Here is a 14818-nt window from a genome sequence, read left to right as displayed (position 1 = left end):
CCCGTCATACATATCCTCCATCCCATAGTCCAGTGCCCATATACCCATCACACATCCTCCATCCCATAGACCCGTGCCCATATACATATCCGCCATCCCATAGTCCCGTGCCCATATACCCGTCATACATATCCTCCATCCCATAGTCCAGTGCCCATATACCCATCACACATCCTCCATCCCATAGTCAACCATTATGACATCATAATGAGCGGCGGCAGGGCTTGCAACCTATGATGACATCGGCATCGCCATGGCAACCATTGTGACATCATAATGAGGGGCGGGGCTTGACACACACACACTGCTTCCCCAGTATGCAAATAGGGGCATTATGACAATGAGGGGCGGGGCTTGACGCGCACACATTTTTTCCCCCAATATGTAGAGACAAAATTGTTTGGTGAATTGGAACACGCGGGGTTAAAATTTTGCCTCACATCATAGCCTAGGACGCTCTCGGGGTCCAGACGTGTGACTGTGCCAAATTTTGTGGCTGTAGCTGCGACGGTGCGGATGCCAATCCTGGACATACACACACACATACACACTTTGAGCTTTATATATTAGATATACACACTGTATGTACATATATGCTCATCATTTACTTCATTATCATAAATGCTTCCTGATGGCCTGTGCATGACACCGATGCAATCCATGAGGCGGCATACAGGAAGTCATGCATGCTCTTCAAATTGTGCACTCCACCTGATGAGACGCTGGAAATGACATCTCCGTCATGGCGCACCGGAAGTGACACAAACGTGTCATGCGTGCGTTACAGGACTTGACGCACTGCATATGACGTTCTAATAAATGACGGCATGTTATTTAATAGACGCTGGCAGTATATCCCAGATCAGGTAATCTTTCCCAACACGCTGGTGTGGGAATTGTACTTCTCAGCCATTGTTATGCTACATCCTATTTGGTCCGCTGCCTCCCCTGATGAGTCAGGGATGAAACGTGTTGGGAGTACTACAGGGCAATTCTTGATTTGATGGGAGTATCTTGTTGTGGGATAGTGTGGGTAAATTGTGACAGCCCTCCCTCCTTTCTCCGGTATTTAGGATCTGAATTTGATCTAACCGATAAAGGAAGCGGACCTGGACCTATCAAGGAAACCACCTGAATACACAGTGAGATCGTTCCTATTTAATTTTACATACCTTTTCTACACATCATCAGTATGGTTCTCTCATCATGATTTAAGATAGGTTGAATAAAAACCTAATCTCGACTAGTGATCGTTGTCATTGAAGTTTAATGTGTGTCTATATGTGTTGTGTCTTCAGCCTGTGGACTACTTATTCAAAATAACTGAAGGTTATATTTTAAATATTAAAGAATCCATTATCTATAGATGTCAATGTTAAAATAAATTGATACAGCTGAAATCAGTTTTTTAAAAATGGACAAATGTTGTTTGTACAACTTTTTACAACGGATGTTGTTGTGAGTTCATTTTCCCCTTCACCATTGAGGTCTGGTGAACTCCCTCCCTCTTCTGGTGAAGGAAGGTAGTGAGGCTGATTACAAAGCACCTGAGCAGGATGATGACTGGGTGACTGGAGTTACTGACTGGATATAAGGCAGCTGACGCCCTTCTGCCTTGCGGGTGATTTCTCTGGGGAATTCTTGGAGACCAGTCTGATTCCTGCTCCTCAAAAGCTAAGTTTTTCTGCTCTGCTTTTTGCATTTGTATTTTGGTTTTGTTTTGCCTTTTCTGATTTCTGCCTTTCCCTGCTGGGTGAGCTGAATTCCTTTTTGCTCTGTCTTCAGAAAATACCTGAGTACTGATATAGTCTTTTTGAAGCCTAGCGTCTTCAGGCCTTTTTTCCCTATCAGTCTGTTGGCTCTTGTTCTTGAGAGGGTTTTGGCGGATTGCAGACAGCAGCTTTTCTATCCTGTCCTATATAGTTAGCTTGGGCCCCATCATTTGCTCAGCCTATCTTTCTATCTGTGAGTGTTTTTTCATCTTGCTTCACCGTCATATGTTGGGGGCTGCCTTTTGCTTTGGGGTCTGCTCTGGGGCAGTTTAGATTTCCCTTTCTGTCTTTAGGCTATGTAGTTCTCCGGCTGTGATCGAGGGGTCTAGGGCACCGTAGGAAACCCCCACGGCTACTGCTAGTTGTTGTTGTTAGGTTCAGGGGTCTGCAATCCGATAGCTGCCAACTTCTCTGGTTTTCTGGACTTAGCTAGCATTTCTGTTTTTGCCTCCTACGGTGACTCATTCATAACAGGATGTCTGCTGGATTCGCTCTAACGGATGATTACTGAAAATGTGAACATGGACCCATCTAAGGCTAATGCGGCCCATAAATAACCACCAATTGACTACATGCAAGCGATCGTCATTTAATAGCATGTTTGGACAGGCTGGTCACACTGCTAAATACACAGACTGATCGTCAATACTATTGGTTTGTGTGCTTTAAACAGGATGAAGAAGCAAGGAAAGCAAATAGATGAAACTTATCTTTTACGCAATATGGATTAAAAATAGTCAACCATGTATTAAAAAACGGGTCACTCGCACCACATAGCTCATACCCACAAATACAGAAAAAGTCGATCTCCCTGTATGGGACGAAGCTGACAATGGTCAGCCAAGACCAAATAGACTTATTTCCATCGAGACCCTAACTAAATATATTACGTTACTCCAAATGATAAATCCATACCTTTTAAGTAAATCATGTTTGAAACTCACAATCATAGGTAAAGAAGGGAACATGCTCACTCAATTACGATGGAAGTGGAGTAGTCACGAATGGTCCTTGTTCTCATGGATCCAGTCAGCTTAAAGGGAGTCCCAGGTGTTAGCCCTAGGAGTCCCTATGATAGCAGACTGCCTCTTGGTAACCCCAAAGACTCCCGTCCTTCCAAGGGCAGTCCACAGCTGACCCTCACATGTCCAATGGCCCTGGAATGGCCCTATGTGCCTCCTGATGAGTTTTTGCTTTCAAGTTTTATTTGGGGAAATAGCATTATTAGCAAGAAGATAGGGCTATCATTCCCTCTAGGGAATATGAAGAAAACAGTAGCCCATTGAACATCACTGCTCTTGGCAGCACATGTCCTGTTTACACAGGATTATGTGCTGCAAATAAAGATCATACTTAAAATCCAACTAAAAACTCCTGTCAAAGTGATTTGTGGTTTCAGATAAACTGATGTCTAAATAACAAATAAATATTGACAATTTAATATACCTATATATCTTTGATAATTTTGTATTTTAGTATTCGTTTTATAAGCATTATTCATAAAAGCAACAACACAGGGCACTATCACTGATATAGAGGTGTCTGTGTGTTAAGCCTTCTTTGTTACAGAAAGCATAGAAAGCTGGGTAGAACTACTTTGAAAGGAATTTTGGCAGAATTCATAATTTACGACCTTGTTATTCCCAACTAAAATACTTTCTTACTTCGGTAATGTAATGTAAGAAGCTATTGCCACTTTCCTTATCTCTGTGGTTGTAATAAGGACTTGTGTGACTGGGCAACTGAGAATCAGACAAGAATTGTACACTGACAGACACTGGCTGTGTTTTATGTTCTTAACTCCGATGCATTGTATTTATTTAATTTAAACCAATATTGGCAGTTTGGAAATCATTTGTATCTCAACCCAAATTAGCTCTTCTTAGAAAGGGATTACCACGACACTGAAATTGGAAAGTAAGGGTACCGTTACACTTAGCGATGCACCAGCGATCCCGACAACGATATGGATCGTTGGGGCATCGCTAAGTGGTCGCTAGTGAGCTGCCACAGGCAGATCTCACCAGCGACATCGCTGGGGTCGGGGGTCGCTACTTACCTGTCAGACGCGGCGATCCTGATGTCGTCCACGCGTTGCGCCACAGGAAGCGCCCAACGAGAAATGATCCAGGACCTTCTCGCGCGACCAGCTATAATCAGCGGGGGAGCCGGTCGGAGGTAAGTATCACATGTAGCGATATCGCTAGCAATATCACTGCTACGTCACAAAATCTGTGACTTTACAGCGATATTGCTAGCGATATCGCAGTGTGTAACGGGGGCTTAAGAATTCTAGGAAGGCTTGTTTGAAGTTATCGGTCTATTTAAATGGTCTTTCAGGGGATGATCTCATGGCAATTTTTTATGTGCATTATTCATGCTGAAAAATCCATTTAAAAACAAACGTTTTTTAGGCTGTGTGCACAGTGTGTTTAAAATACCGGCAGAACCGCCAAATTTGCCAAGGCAAAGCTGCTTTAGGAAAAAGTTAGTGATCTTTTTCCTGAAGCTGCTTCAATGCCAGGCAAGTACCTTTAAGCCATCCAGGAATGATCATGTTACTGCTTTTAACTGCTTTAACACTTTTTTCACCTTAGAAATATTAGGAAATCAATAGCTTATCCAAATAACTAAAGTCGTTTATATTTATGTGTATTTCGTATCTGTTCCAAAAACCATGTCAAAAATTTCTGTGCATACCCCAACTTTGTTCCAGTCTTCTCTTAAAATCCATAGTTTTAAGCACAATTTTTATATACAATATAATAGAGATTGAAACATTCTAGAATTAAAAAAGACACGCAACGGTTCCTTTCACGATCATAAAACTTAGCAGCAGACATACAAAACAAAGGCATTTTTATTCTTTGCAGTTTATTTTTCTGTATGGAGTCAGAAATGAAATCTATAAAAAAAAGTTGTGTAACAGCAATTAAAGAAATGATGAGGATCACATCAATAACTGTTACATGAGCTGAAATCAACATTCATAAATATTTATTTACCATATCTACAAGGTTATTTGAAATAAAATTTAACCACCAAAAAGTACACTGTCCCACACAATTGGACTTTAATCTGGAGATAGGGTTTTTTCTTCAGGTTTTCAGCAGCACTATATGATTTTCATCGGTATAAAAAAAGGACAATCAACTTCTCAGAGGAAATTACCATAGATAAAAATGCAACTAAGACTTGGCTCCAGTGTGACAAGCACAAACTGTGTAAAACCTATAACATACATGGTCACCTGGGTGTTCCAGCACAAAATACCTCCATGAATACATCCGGTCTGAGATTCTCTACCTGCTTCTTATATACACGAATAGAGGAAGAAGGAAAAAAAAAAAAAAAAGTCAAAACAAATGTATTTAAAAAAACAAACAAAATATAATCCCAATGAAGACACTTAAAATTGGTGAACATATTTGTAAATTCACCATGACTGCATCGTTCCCACTGCCCAGTCCGAGTCTTTGTTAGCACTAGTATCAGATCTGGTAACAGTCATGTGCTATGCTGTATATACATAGTATAGACATAGAAAAGATCAGGTATACGTTGGTTTTTCTCAAGATATTCCTTTAGATTCAATGTGAGACAAATAAATGCTAATATCATAAAAAGTTAGAACTTTATTTTGTTGATCCCTTCTATGTCAGACAGGCCTTGCACCATATTGCCATAAAGAATAAGCCCTCTGGCAAGAGCTCTGGGTTTAATATATACAAATAGGCGTAATACACACCAAAGGGTTTCGGAGCGAGGCTCCTGTCCCCAACCCATCCAGCATTACACTTTACCAAATGAACACAGCATCTGATCCTCACACTCCAGTGTACAAAGATAGAAAATAAATGTACAATAAAAAGATGGGATAAATAAGAAGTGGTTTCTTTGTCTTGAACTCTTCTCCGACTAATAAAGATGCCGCACTGTAAGCCGCCCAGAAAACTCCAAACAGCTGCAAAAGAAAAGCACGGTATTTTCCATTACTATCATTAGCATTCAACACAATTCGAACGCAACATTAACAAAATCAATTCTGTAGCTTCTCTGATAAAAAAAAAAAGGCAGTGTATAGCCAAAAGCTGTAAATTTGGGGCATTTTTGGTGTAGTCTTTGGGGATATTTTTGGTGCCAAACCGTTTTTATCACACTGGGGGGAAAACTGCAGTAAAGACACTGATGAGGGCTTGTTCTTTGTGGGACGAGTTGTACTTTTGAAAGACACCACTGATTTTACCACAGTGTACTGGAAGACAGGAAAAAAATGAAGTTGCAAAAAAAAAAAAAAAAAAGGAAATGCAATTCCACAATTGGGTTCAATGTTACCCTGTTCAACAAATGCTAAAACTGACCTGGTAATATGATTCCCTGAGTAATAAGCAGATACCAGACATGTATAGGTGCATGATAGTTGGGACATTTTTGAATGTAGCAATACCAAATAAGTGGGTTTTTTTTGTTTCATTTTTAATGGGGCAAAAGAGGTGGTGATTTGAACATGTTTTTTTTAACCCCTTCACCATCTTAGAGGTATAGTTACATCTAAGGTGGGCTCACCCTGTTTGCTGCAGGCTCCGGAGGTGAGCCCAAAACTTTTCCGGCACATGTCGGCTGATTTGAACAGCTGACATGTGCCCCTAACAGACGAGGGTGGTATCACCATCCACCCACGGCTGTTAACATGTTAAATGCCGCAGTCACTCTCTGGCAGCGGCATTTAACGTGCTCGCGCTGAAAGCACGTCACTAATCCTGCCCATCGGCACCCATGTCACATGACCGCGGGTCGCCGATAGTTTGGCATGACAACCTGGGTTCTGCAGCAGCCCTGCTCTGTGTAGCACAAGCGATCGGAAGATCGCAGCTTCTAGTCTCCCATGCAGACTATTGAAACATGTAACAAGTAAAAAAAAATATAAAGTTTTTAAAAAAAATAAAAAGTTCAAATCACATCCCATTCATAATAAAACAATAAAAAATGAATTTTTGTTTTCTCCACTTAAATAAAACAAAAATTTACACATGTTTGATATTTATGAGCTCCATATGACCTGAAGAATCATAATGGCTGGTCAGTTTTATTATTTCGTGAACATGGTAAAATAGCAAAACAAACAATTGTGGAACAATTGTGGAATTGCACTTTTTTTTGCAATTTCACCGCACTTTGAATTTTTTCCCATTTTCCAGTACACTATATGGCAAAACCAATGGTGTCGTTCAAAAGTACAACTCATCCCATTAAAAACAAACCCTCACACGCCATATTGACGGAAATTCACCATGGATACCGTATATACTCGTGTATAAGCCGACCCCCCAATTTTGTCACAAAAAAAAAATGGGAAAACTTATTGACTCGCGTATAAGCCTAGGGTGGAAAATGCCGAAGCAACTGCCCTTATAATGCTGTACAGTGAGCAGCCCCTTACAATGATGCACAGTTATTAGTGGCCCCTTATAATGCTGCACAGTGAGCTGCCCCTTACAATAATGCACAGTTATTAGTGGCCCCTTATAATACTGCACAGTGAGCGGCCCCTTACAATGATGCACAGTTATTAGTGGCTCCTTATATTGCTGCACAGTGAGCAGCCCCTTACAATGATGCACAGCTATTAGTGGCCCCTTATAATGCTGCACAGTGAGCGGCCCCTTACAATGATGCACAGTTATTAGTGGCCCCTTATAATGCTGCACAGTGAGCAGCCCCTTGCAATGATGCACAGTTATTAGTGGCCCCTTATAATGCTGCACAGTGAGCGGCCCCTTACAATAATGCACAGTTATTAGTGGCCCCTTACAATGCTGCACAGTGAGCAGCCCCTTGCAATGATGCACAGTTATTAGTGGCCCCTTATAATGCTGCACAGTGAGCAGCCCCTTACAATGATGCACAGTTATTAGTGGCCCCTTATAATGCTGCACAGTGAGCGGCCCCTTACAATGATGCACAGTTATTAGTGGCCCCTTATAATGCTGCACAGTGAGCAGCCCCTTACAATGATGCACAGTTATTAGTGGCCCCTTATAATGCTGCACAGTGAGCGGCCCCTTACAATGCTGTACAGTGAGCAGCCCCTTACAATGATGCACAGTTATTAGTGGCCCCTTACAATGATGCACAGTTATTAGTGGCCCCTTACAATGATGAACAGTTATTAGTGGCCCCTTATAATGCTGCACAGTGAGCAGCCCCTTACAATGATGCACAGTTATTAGTGGCCCCTTATAATGCTGCACAGTGAGCGGCCCCTTACAATGATGCACAGTTATTAGAGGCCCCTTATAATGCTGCACAGTGAGCGGCCCCTTACAATGATGCACAGTTATTAGTGGCCCCTTATAATGCTGCACAGTGAGCGGCCCCTTACAATGATGCACAGTTTTTAGTGGCCCCTTATAATGCTGCACAGTTATTAGTGGCCCCTTATAATGCTGCACAGTGAGCGGCCCCTTACAATGATGCACAGTTATTAGTGACCCCTTATAATACTGCACAGTGAGCGGGCCCCTTACAATGATGCAGTTATTAGTGGCCCCTTATAATGCTGCTGCTCCCTCAATTAAAAAAAAAAAAACTATATACTCACCTCGTCCCTGCTGCTGCAGCTCCTCAGCATTGCTGGCTCTGCACAGTGACTGTTCAGGCAGAGGGCGCCTGCGAACTACGTCATGGTACCCTCTGACCTGAACGTCACTGCCAGAGGAAGCAAGACAGCAGAGCGACGCGTAGCGGTGGAACGGGTGAATATGGCTCCCTCCGCTATACTCACCTCTCCTAGCATGTCTCTTGCAGCCCCCCTGCTTATTCCATCTTCTCAGCGCTGTTCTTCCTACTTTCAGCGGTCACGTATGCACATATGTAATGAGCGGCACCACGTGACCACTGAAAGCAGGAAGAACAGCGCCTAGAAGATGGAATAAGCACAGGGGCTGCAAGAGACATGCTAGGAGAGGTGAGTATGATCTCCTACACCCCTGCCCGGCCGACCCCCGGTATGACTCGCGTATAAGCCGAGAGGGGGGGGGGGGGGGGGGGGGGGACTTTCAGCCCAAAAAAATGGGCTGAATATCTCGGCTTATACGCGAGTATATACAGTAAATATTAAGGAAAAAAAAACACTATCTACATAAAGAAAAAGAGTGCCACATACAAGGAATAAAATAATGGACTCTTTAATGCACAACAAAAATGGATAAGAAATAAACCTTTGCAATGGAAAAGTTCACATGATGGACAACAAAGACCAATGTGTTTCTGGCATAAAAATTACACCTTTACTGTTTTATAGCTCCCTTACATCCATCCTTGTGGTCTTTTATTGTTTCCATTCTGAGCTTCTAGACTACATTTCCCAGGAGGCACTGCACTTCTCTGCCAGAGTGGTATCTGTCCCATACATGCCCATACTTAGTGCCTGCCCACTGCTCCTAGAAAGCACCATCCTGAGACTCCTGTATTGTCTCAAGATAAATGAATCACTGCACAGTTTAAATACCTCATTAAAACTCCCCCCAGCTTCAACTAGTATGAGCTATCTTGGAACTCATCTGCAGACAGATGCTGTTACAGATGCTGACACCCTATATGCCCCTGACACGCTCAGTATAGTGAAGGGGAGAAATGTCACATAATGTATTCATTAATTATATTGTAATCTAGCACTCTGGATTGCCTAGCACCCCTTTCACCCTCACTGGGCAAAGCCACGAGGTTGATACGACTACTTTTTCTGTGTAAGCCACACTGCCCCTATGGCTTTTGCCTTCCCTCCCTATACACATTACCACTCACTAACTAAGGCCAGGTACAAATTGCGTTAATGCAGTCCGTTCAACGCATAGCGTTGACGGACTGCATTAACGCTACTGTCATTTTGTTATCGCGTTTAGCGATCACGCTAGCGCAGCTTCCCTGTCTGTGCTAGCCGTGTCCGAGGATCCGTCACAGAATGACGGCACATCGTGAACGCATGACGATTATGGCAGGTGTTAGGCTACTTGCACACTTGTGTTCCTTGGAGCTTCGCACGGCCGTCGCTAAGCTACGCCCCCTGCCGCGCCTCATCCGGTTAGCTCCGCCTATGGGCGCTTGATGCTGCATGCAACCTGCGTACCCTATCTTTAGCATTGGGTACGCGGGCCGTGTGCAGGTATGCGTTTGCCGGCGCATGCGTCCTTTTTACGATGCGCCGACCTGCGCCAAACGCACCCTGCTGCATTTTTCTGCACTCAGCGCACCATCAAAAGGACGCATGCACCGGCAAACGCATACCTGCGCACGGCCTGCGTACCCAATGCTAAAGATAGGGCACGCAGGTCGCATGCAGCGTCATGCGCCCATAGGAGGAGCTAACCGGAGGAGGCGTGGCAGGGGGCGGAGCTTAGCGGCGGTCGTGCACAACTACAAGGAACGCAAGTGTGTAAGTAGCCTTAGCGATGCGCTAAATAATGGAGGTCTATGGCTGCTCTAACGAATCCGTTACATAGCGTTAGTGCCGCTATGTAACGGATGCCGTCAGCGCATTGCCATTAGCGCAATGTGAACCCAGCCTTATAGTGGCTCACAGGTGACTACCTCATGACACAATGTTCAGAGCACACAACTGTGAGAGCTGCTGAATGAGTCCAGCCAAAATCATGGAGAGCTGTGCTTGATTGACAAGCAACATTTTGTTCAAAGCACAGACCATGAAATACCTATACTATGTGCTTTGAACATAATTTAGCACTAAGTAAGGATCTGGAGTTCACAGCAGATTATTAACAGGACGTAAATTAAGTTTCTAGTTCTCATAGACTTGACAATGATTTTAATAATATGTGTGCATGGAAACCACTTAGAAAATTTCTCCTCAAATGTATACACCTTACCTTGATTACCGTAGAGACAATTTCAAAGGATCCAACCACTATAAGTGCAGGGACAACAACAATTAATGGAAGTAAGGAGTATCCTATAACACCAAGCACCTGCCCATAAGACACCTACAAACAAAAGAAAGGTTATATCATTGGTAAACATACTGTTTGCTGTGGGTAACATCAAATGTTGCTTAAATTAAAATCAATGTAATATTGGCAATACATCAAGAAGATAAAAAACAAATGAAAAAAAAAAAAACTATGTCAGGGTTATTTTATGGTAAATGCATAGGAAGCAGGAAACTGCAGAATTTCCAGGAGCTGAAAACTCCTGCTATCGTTAAAAAAAAAAAAAAAAACACGTTATATACAGTGGGGGAAACAAGTATTGAACAGGTCACCAATTTTCCAAGGAAATACATTTCTAAAAGGTGCTATTGACATGAAATTCTCACCAGAGTTTGGTAACAAACCATTAAATCCATACATGCAAAGATATGAAACTATAGCTGTCCATAAATTAAGCTATTACATTTTTCGGATTATAAAGCACACTTTTTTCCCAAAAAAAAATTAGGAGGAAAATGGTAGCTTAACGGGGGCGGCTACGATGGAGTGGGGTCACCAGAGGCAGAGTCGCTGCCTTGTGGTACGTCTTATGGTCAGCAAAATACGGTATGTGTATTAATGAGAAATGACGCAGCAAACAAGTATTGAACACATGAAGAAAGAGAGAAAAGTAAAAAAAAGGCCATGGAAAGTCATGACACCAGCTGAAATCTATAAGTAATTTGAAAGCAATCTTGCCACTTAGTGAAAAATATCAGCTGGTTCAACTGATGGTCTATAATAAGATATTTCATTACCAAGATGCATACAAGAAACATGTCACGATGGTAAAACAGTAAGCGAACTCAAGACCATCGCAACCTTATTGTTGCAAATCATACTTACGGCATTGGTTACAGAAGAATTTCTGAACTACTGAAGGCTCCAGTGAGCACTATTGTGGTTATAAATCCGGAAGTGGGAAGAACATCATTTGACGATAAATGGGCCATGACAAGGTGCTCCCCACAAGATTTCAGATGTAGGAGTGAAAATAATTGTCAAAGAGTCAAGGACCACCTTGGAGAGCTACAGAAAGACCTGGAATGAGCAGGTACAATTGTTTCAAAGAAAACAATAAGTAATGCACTAAGCCTCCTTAGCATATGGAGAACGAATGCTCACCACCCATAACTCTATTGAAGAGAAAAATTATGTTCAAGTGCGTTTAAAGTTTGCACAACAACATTTAGACAAGCCTGTGAAATACTGTGAGAATATATTCTGGTCACATGAAACTAAAATTGAACTCTTTGGATGCCATAATACAGGCTGTCTTTGTAGGCCAAAAGGGACTATATATCAACCCAAAAACACCATACCAACGTTTGGACGTGGGAACATCATGTGTGCGGCTGCTTTTCAGCATACAACAAACTTCATATAATTGAAGGAAACATGAATGGACAAATGTACAGAGACATTCTTGATAAAAATCTGCTGACATCTACCAGGATGATGAAGATGAAACAAGGATAGACATTTCAGAAAGAAAATGATCCCAAATAGACAAGGAAACTCTTAACTGGTTTCAGAGAAAGAAAATAAAGCTGCTATAATAGCACACCTGACATGAATCCAACAGAAAATTTATGGAAGGAACTAAAGCTCAGAGTTCATAGAGCCTACAAAAGCATCAGAATTTGAAGAGTTTGCGTGGAAGAATGGGCCAAAGTCACACCTGAGCAATGTATGTAACTAGTTTCTCCCTGCAAGAGGAGTCTTGAAGCTGCCATTACCAACAAAGTTTTTGTGCATACAAAGTATTAAATAGATTTCAGTAAGCGTGTTCAATACTTTTTCCTGTGTCATTTCTCATTATTACACATCATTTAATTTATGGATATCTATGGTGCATGTAACTTTAGGCTGTTTTCACATTAGCGTTTGGAGGCGCAACGGCCGCTCGCCGTGAAGCTCCACCCCTGCCACGCCTCCTCGTCAGGTCCGCCTATGGGCGTATGCCGCTGCATGCGGCCTGCGTACCCTATCTTTAGCATTGGGTACGCAGGTATGCTTTTGCCGCCGCATGTATCCTTTTGTCGGTGCGCCGACCTGCGCCAAATGCAGTGTTGCATTTTGGTGCGCCTCCAAACGCTAGTGTGAAACTAGCCTTAGTGATTTCTATTTTGTTTGTTTTTTTTGTAGCATCTGATCATCATGGTTCATACCACTTGTTTTTTCACATTTTAGGTCTAACATCCAGAAATTATTACTGCCCTCTACATCTTGTAGCTACGTCTAATCAAACCCAGTACAGCACCTCTCTTATTACCCAGTACACCTTCCACCTTCAATATCACCCTCCCTCTACAACTCCTAACTGGTTCCTTCTTTTCCCAAAGTTTTGCTGTCGCTTAGATACAACATGCTGAGGATATACCGTATACTTACTTCACCTCCAAGGACTCGGGCCAGCAGGAAGATGGTCAGTGATCCAAATATCCAAATTGTAATGATCCAAGACACAACCTTAAATAAATATATACACACAAATTTAATTCTGTATAATGTTCAAACAGAAAAATCTTTCCATTTATCAGTACACAATGAGCAACAAGCCGGACTGTTCAGACGACACCAGATGTCATTCACATGCAGGTAAATGGTGGAATGTTTGCAGTGAGAAAAATACTGTTATACCTCAGGGTGTGTAGCTTGGTGAACCCAAACTAACAGGAACCAAAAAGTGATCAGGGGAGGTATATCTACCTACATAACTTGAAAAAAGAAAGCAAGCTTTGTGTATTACTATTCGAGATGAGCGAGCAGTTCAGGAGGGAAGAATTGGGTGGGGGGGGTACGCTGTAAGGTGGCATGCTTTGAGGGTATTATCGTAGTGATATATATTCCCCCTCCCTTTCCAAATGTCCCGATTAAGAAAATCCTGGTGAAACATGGAGGGTGGCTGGAACTACTGCTAATAATCATGGGCGATTTTAATAACAATTTTAATCCACATGAGGATAAGTTTATAGAGGGGGAAGATAAGGTGTTTTCTTTCGGACATTTCGCTGCCGAACTGAGTTGGATAGATTTGTGCAGGCAGAAGTATCAATGAGCATGGGTATACTTCAGAGTCCTGCCTATCACTTTCGAGAATAGACATAGTACTGTGTAATTCGTCTACGGTCCCATCTCTGTTCGAAATCGAGTATGTTCCAAGATTCTTGTCGGACCATTCCCCTCTAAGGTTCCGGATTGGAACATTGTCTTCCTGACTCTGAGCAAATGTATATTCTACCGTAAATAAATGCCCTGAAAATTTGGCACAGTGGAAGGATGCTCAAAAGCTGCTACGGTCCTTCCAGCTAGAACAGGCGGACAACAAACATGTATTTAAAACATCAGTATTACGAGGAAAGAGAGACCACTGTCAATCTGCTAGCTAAATTAGCTAAAGCACAAAAAGAAAGCTCCTACATAGAGTGGGTATGGAAAATATTCAGACCCCTTTACATTTTTTACTCTTTGTTTCATTGCAATCATTTAGTAAATTTAAAAAAGTTCATTTTTTTTTCTCATTAATGTACACTCTTCATCACATCTTGACAGAAATGTTAGAAATTTCTGCAAATGTATTAAAAAAGTAAAACTGAAATATCACATGGTCATAAGTATTCAGACCCTTTGCTCAGCATTGAGTAGAAGCACCCTTTTTGAGCTAGTACAGCCATGAGTCTTCATGGGAATGATGCAACAAGTTTTTTACACCTGGATTTGGGCATCCTCTGCCATTCTTCCTTGCAGATCCTCTCTAGTTCCGTCAGGTTGGATGGTGAACGTTGGTGGACAGCCATTTTCAGATCTCTCCAGAGATGCTCAATTAGGTTTAGGTCAGGGCTCTGGCTGGGCCAGTCAAGAATGGTCACAGAGTTGTTCTGAAGCCATTCCTTTATTATTTTAGCTGTGTGCATAGGGTCATTGTCTTGCTGGAAGGTGAACCTTTGGCCAAGTCTGAGGTCCAGAGCACTCTGGAAGAAGTTTTCATCCAGGATATCTCTGTACTTGGCCACGTTCATGTTTCCTTCAATTGCAACCAATTGTCCTGTCAATGCAGCT

General features: G+C 42.2%; 1 protein-coding gene across 1 annotated transcript in view; it reads right to left on the bottom strand.

Moving 5' to 3' along the window:
• Window positions 1-4614: 4614 nt before the first annotated feature.
• The window catches only part of YIPF4 (Yip1 domain family member 4), a 73208-nt gene continuing 63004 nt past the window's right edge, over window positions 4615-14818 (bottom strand). Inside the window, exons 4-6 of the mRNA XM_073557618.1 lie at window positions 13151-13228; window positions 10658-10771; window positions 4615-5736 (exon numbers count right to left, since the gene is read on the bottom strand). Coding sequence (XP_073413719.1) covers window positions 5599-5736; window positions 10658-10771; window positions 13151-13228 — 330 coding nt within the window. The 3' untranslated portion in view covers window positions 4615-5598. The remainder of the gene's footprint in view (window positions 5737-10657; window positions 10772-13150; window positions 13229-14818) is intronic.

The sequence above is a fragment of the Dendrobates tinctorius genome, unplaced genomic scaffold, assembly GCF_039654945.1.
Source record: "Dendrobates tinctorius isolate UK_male_01 unplaced genomic scaffold, ASM3965494v1 ptg000250l, whole genome shotgun sequence".
NCBI classification, from domain to species: Eukaryota; Metazoa; Chordata; class Amphibia; order Anura; family Dendrobatidae; genus Dendrobates; species Dendrobates tinctorius.
This window is presented reverse-complemented; position numbering and strand designations above follow the sequence as displayed.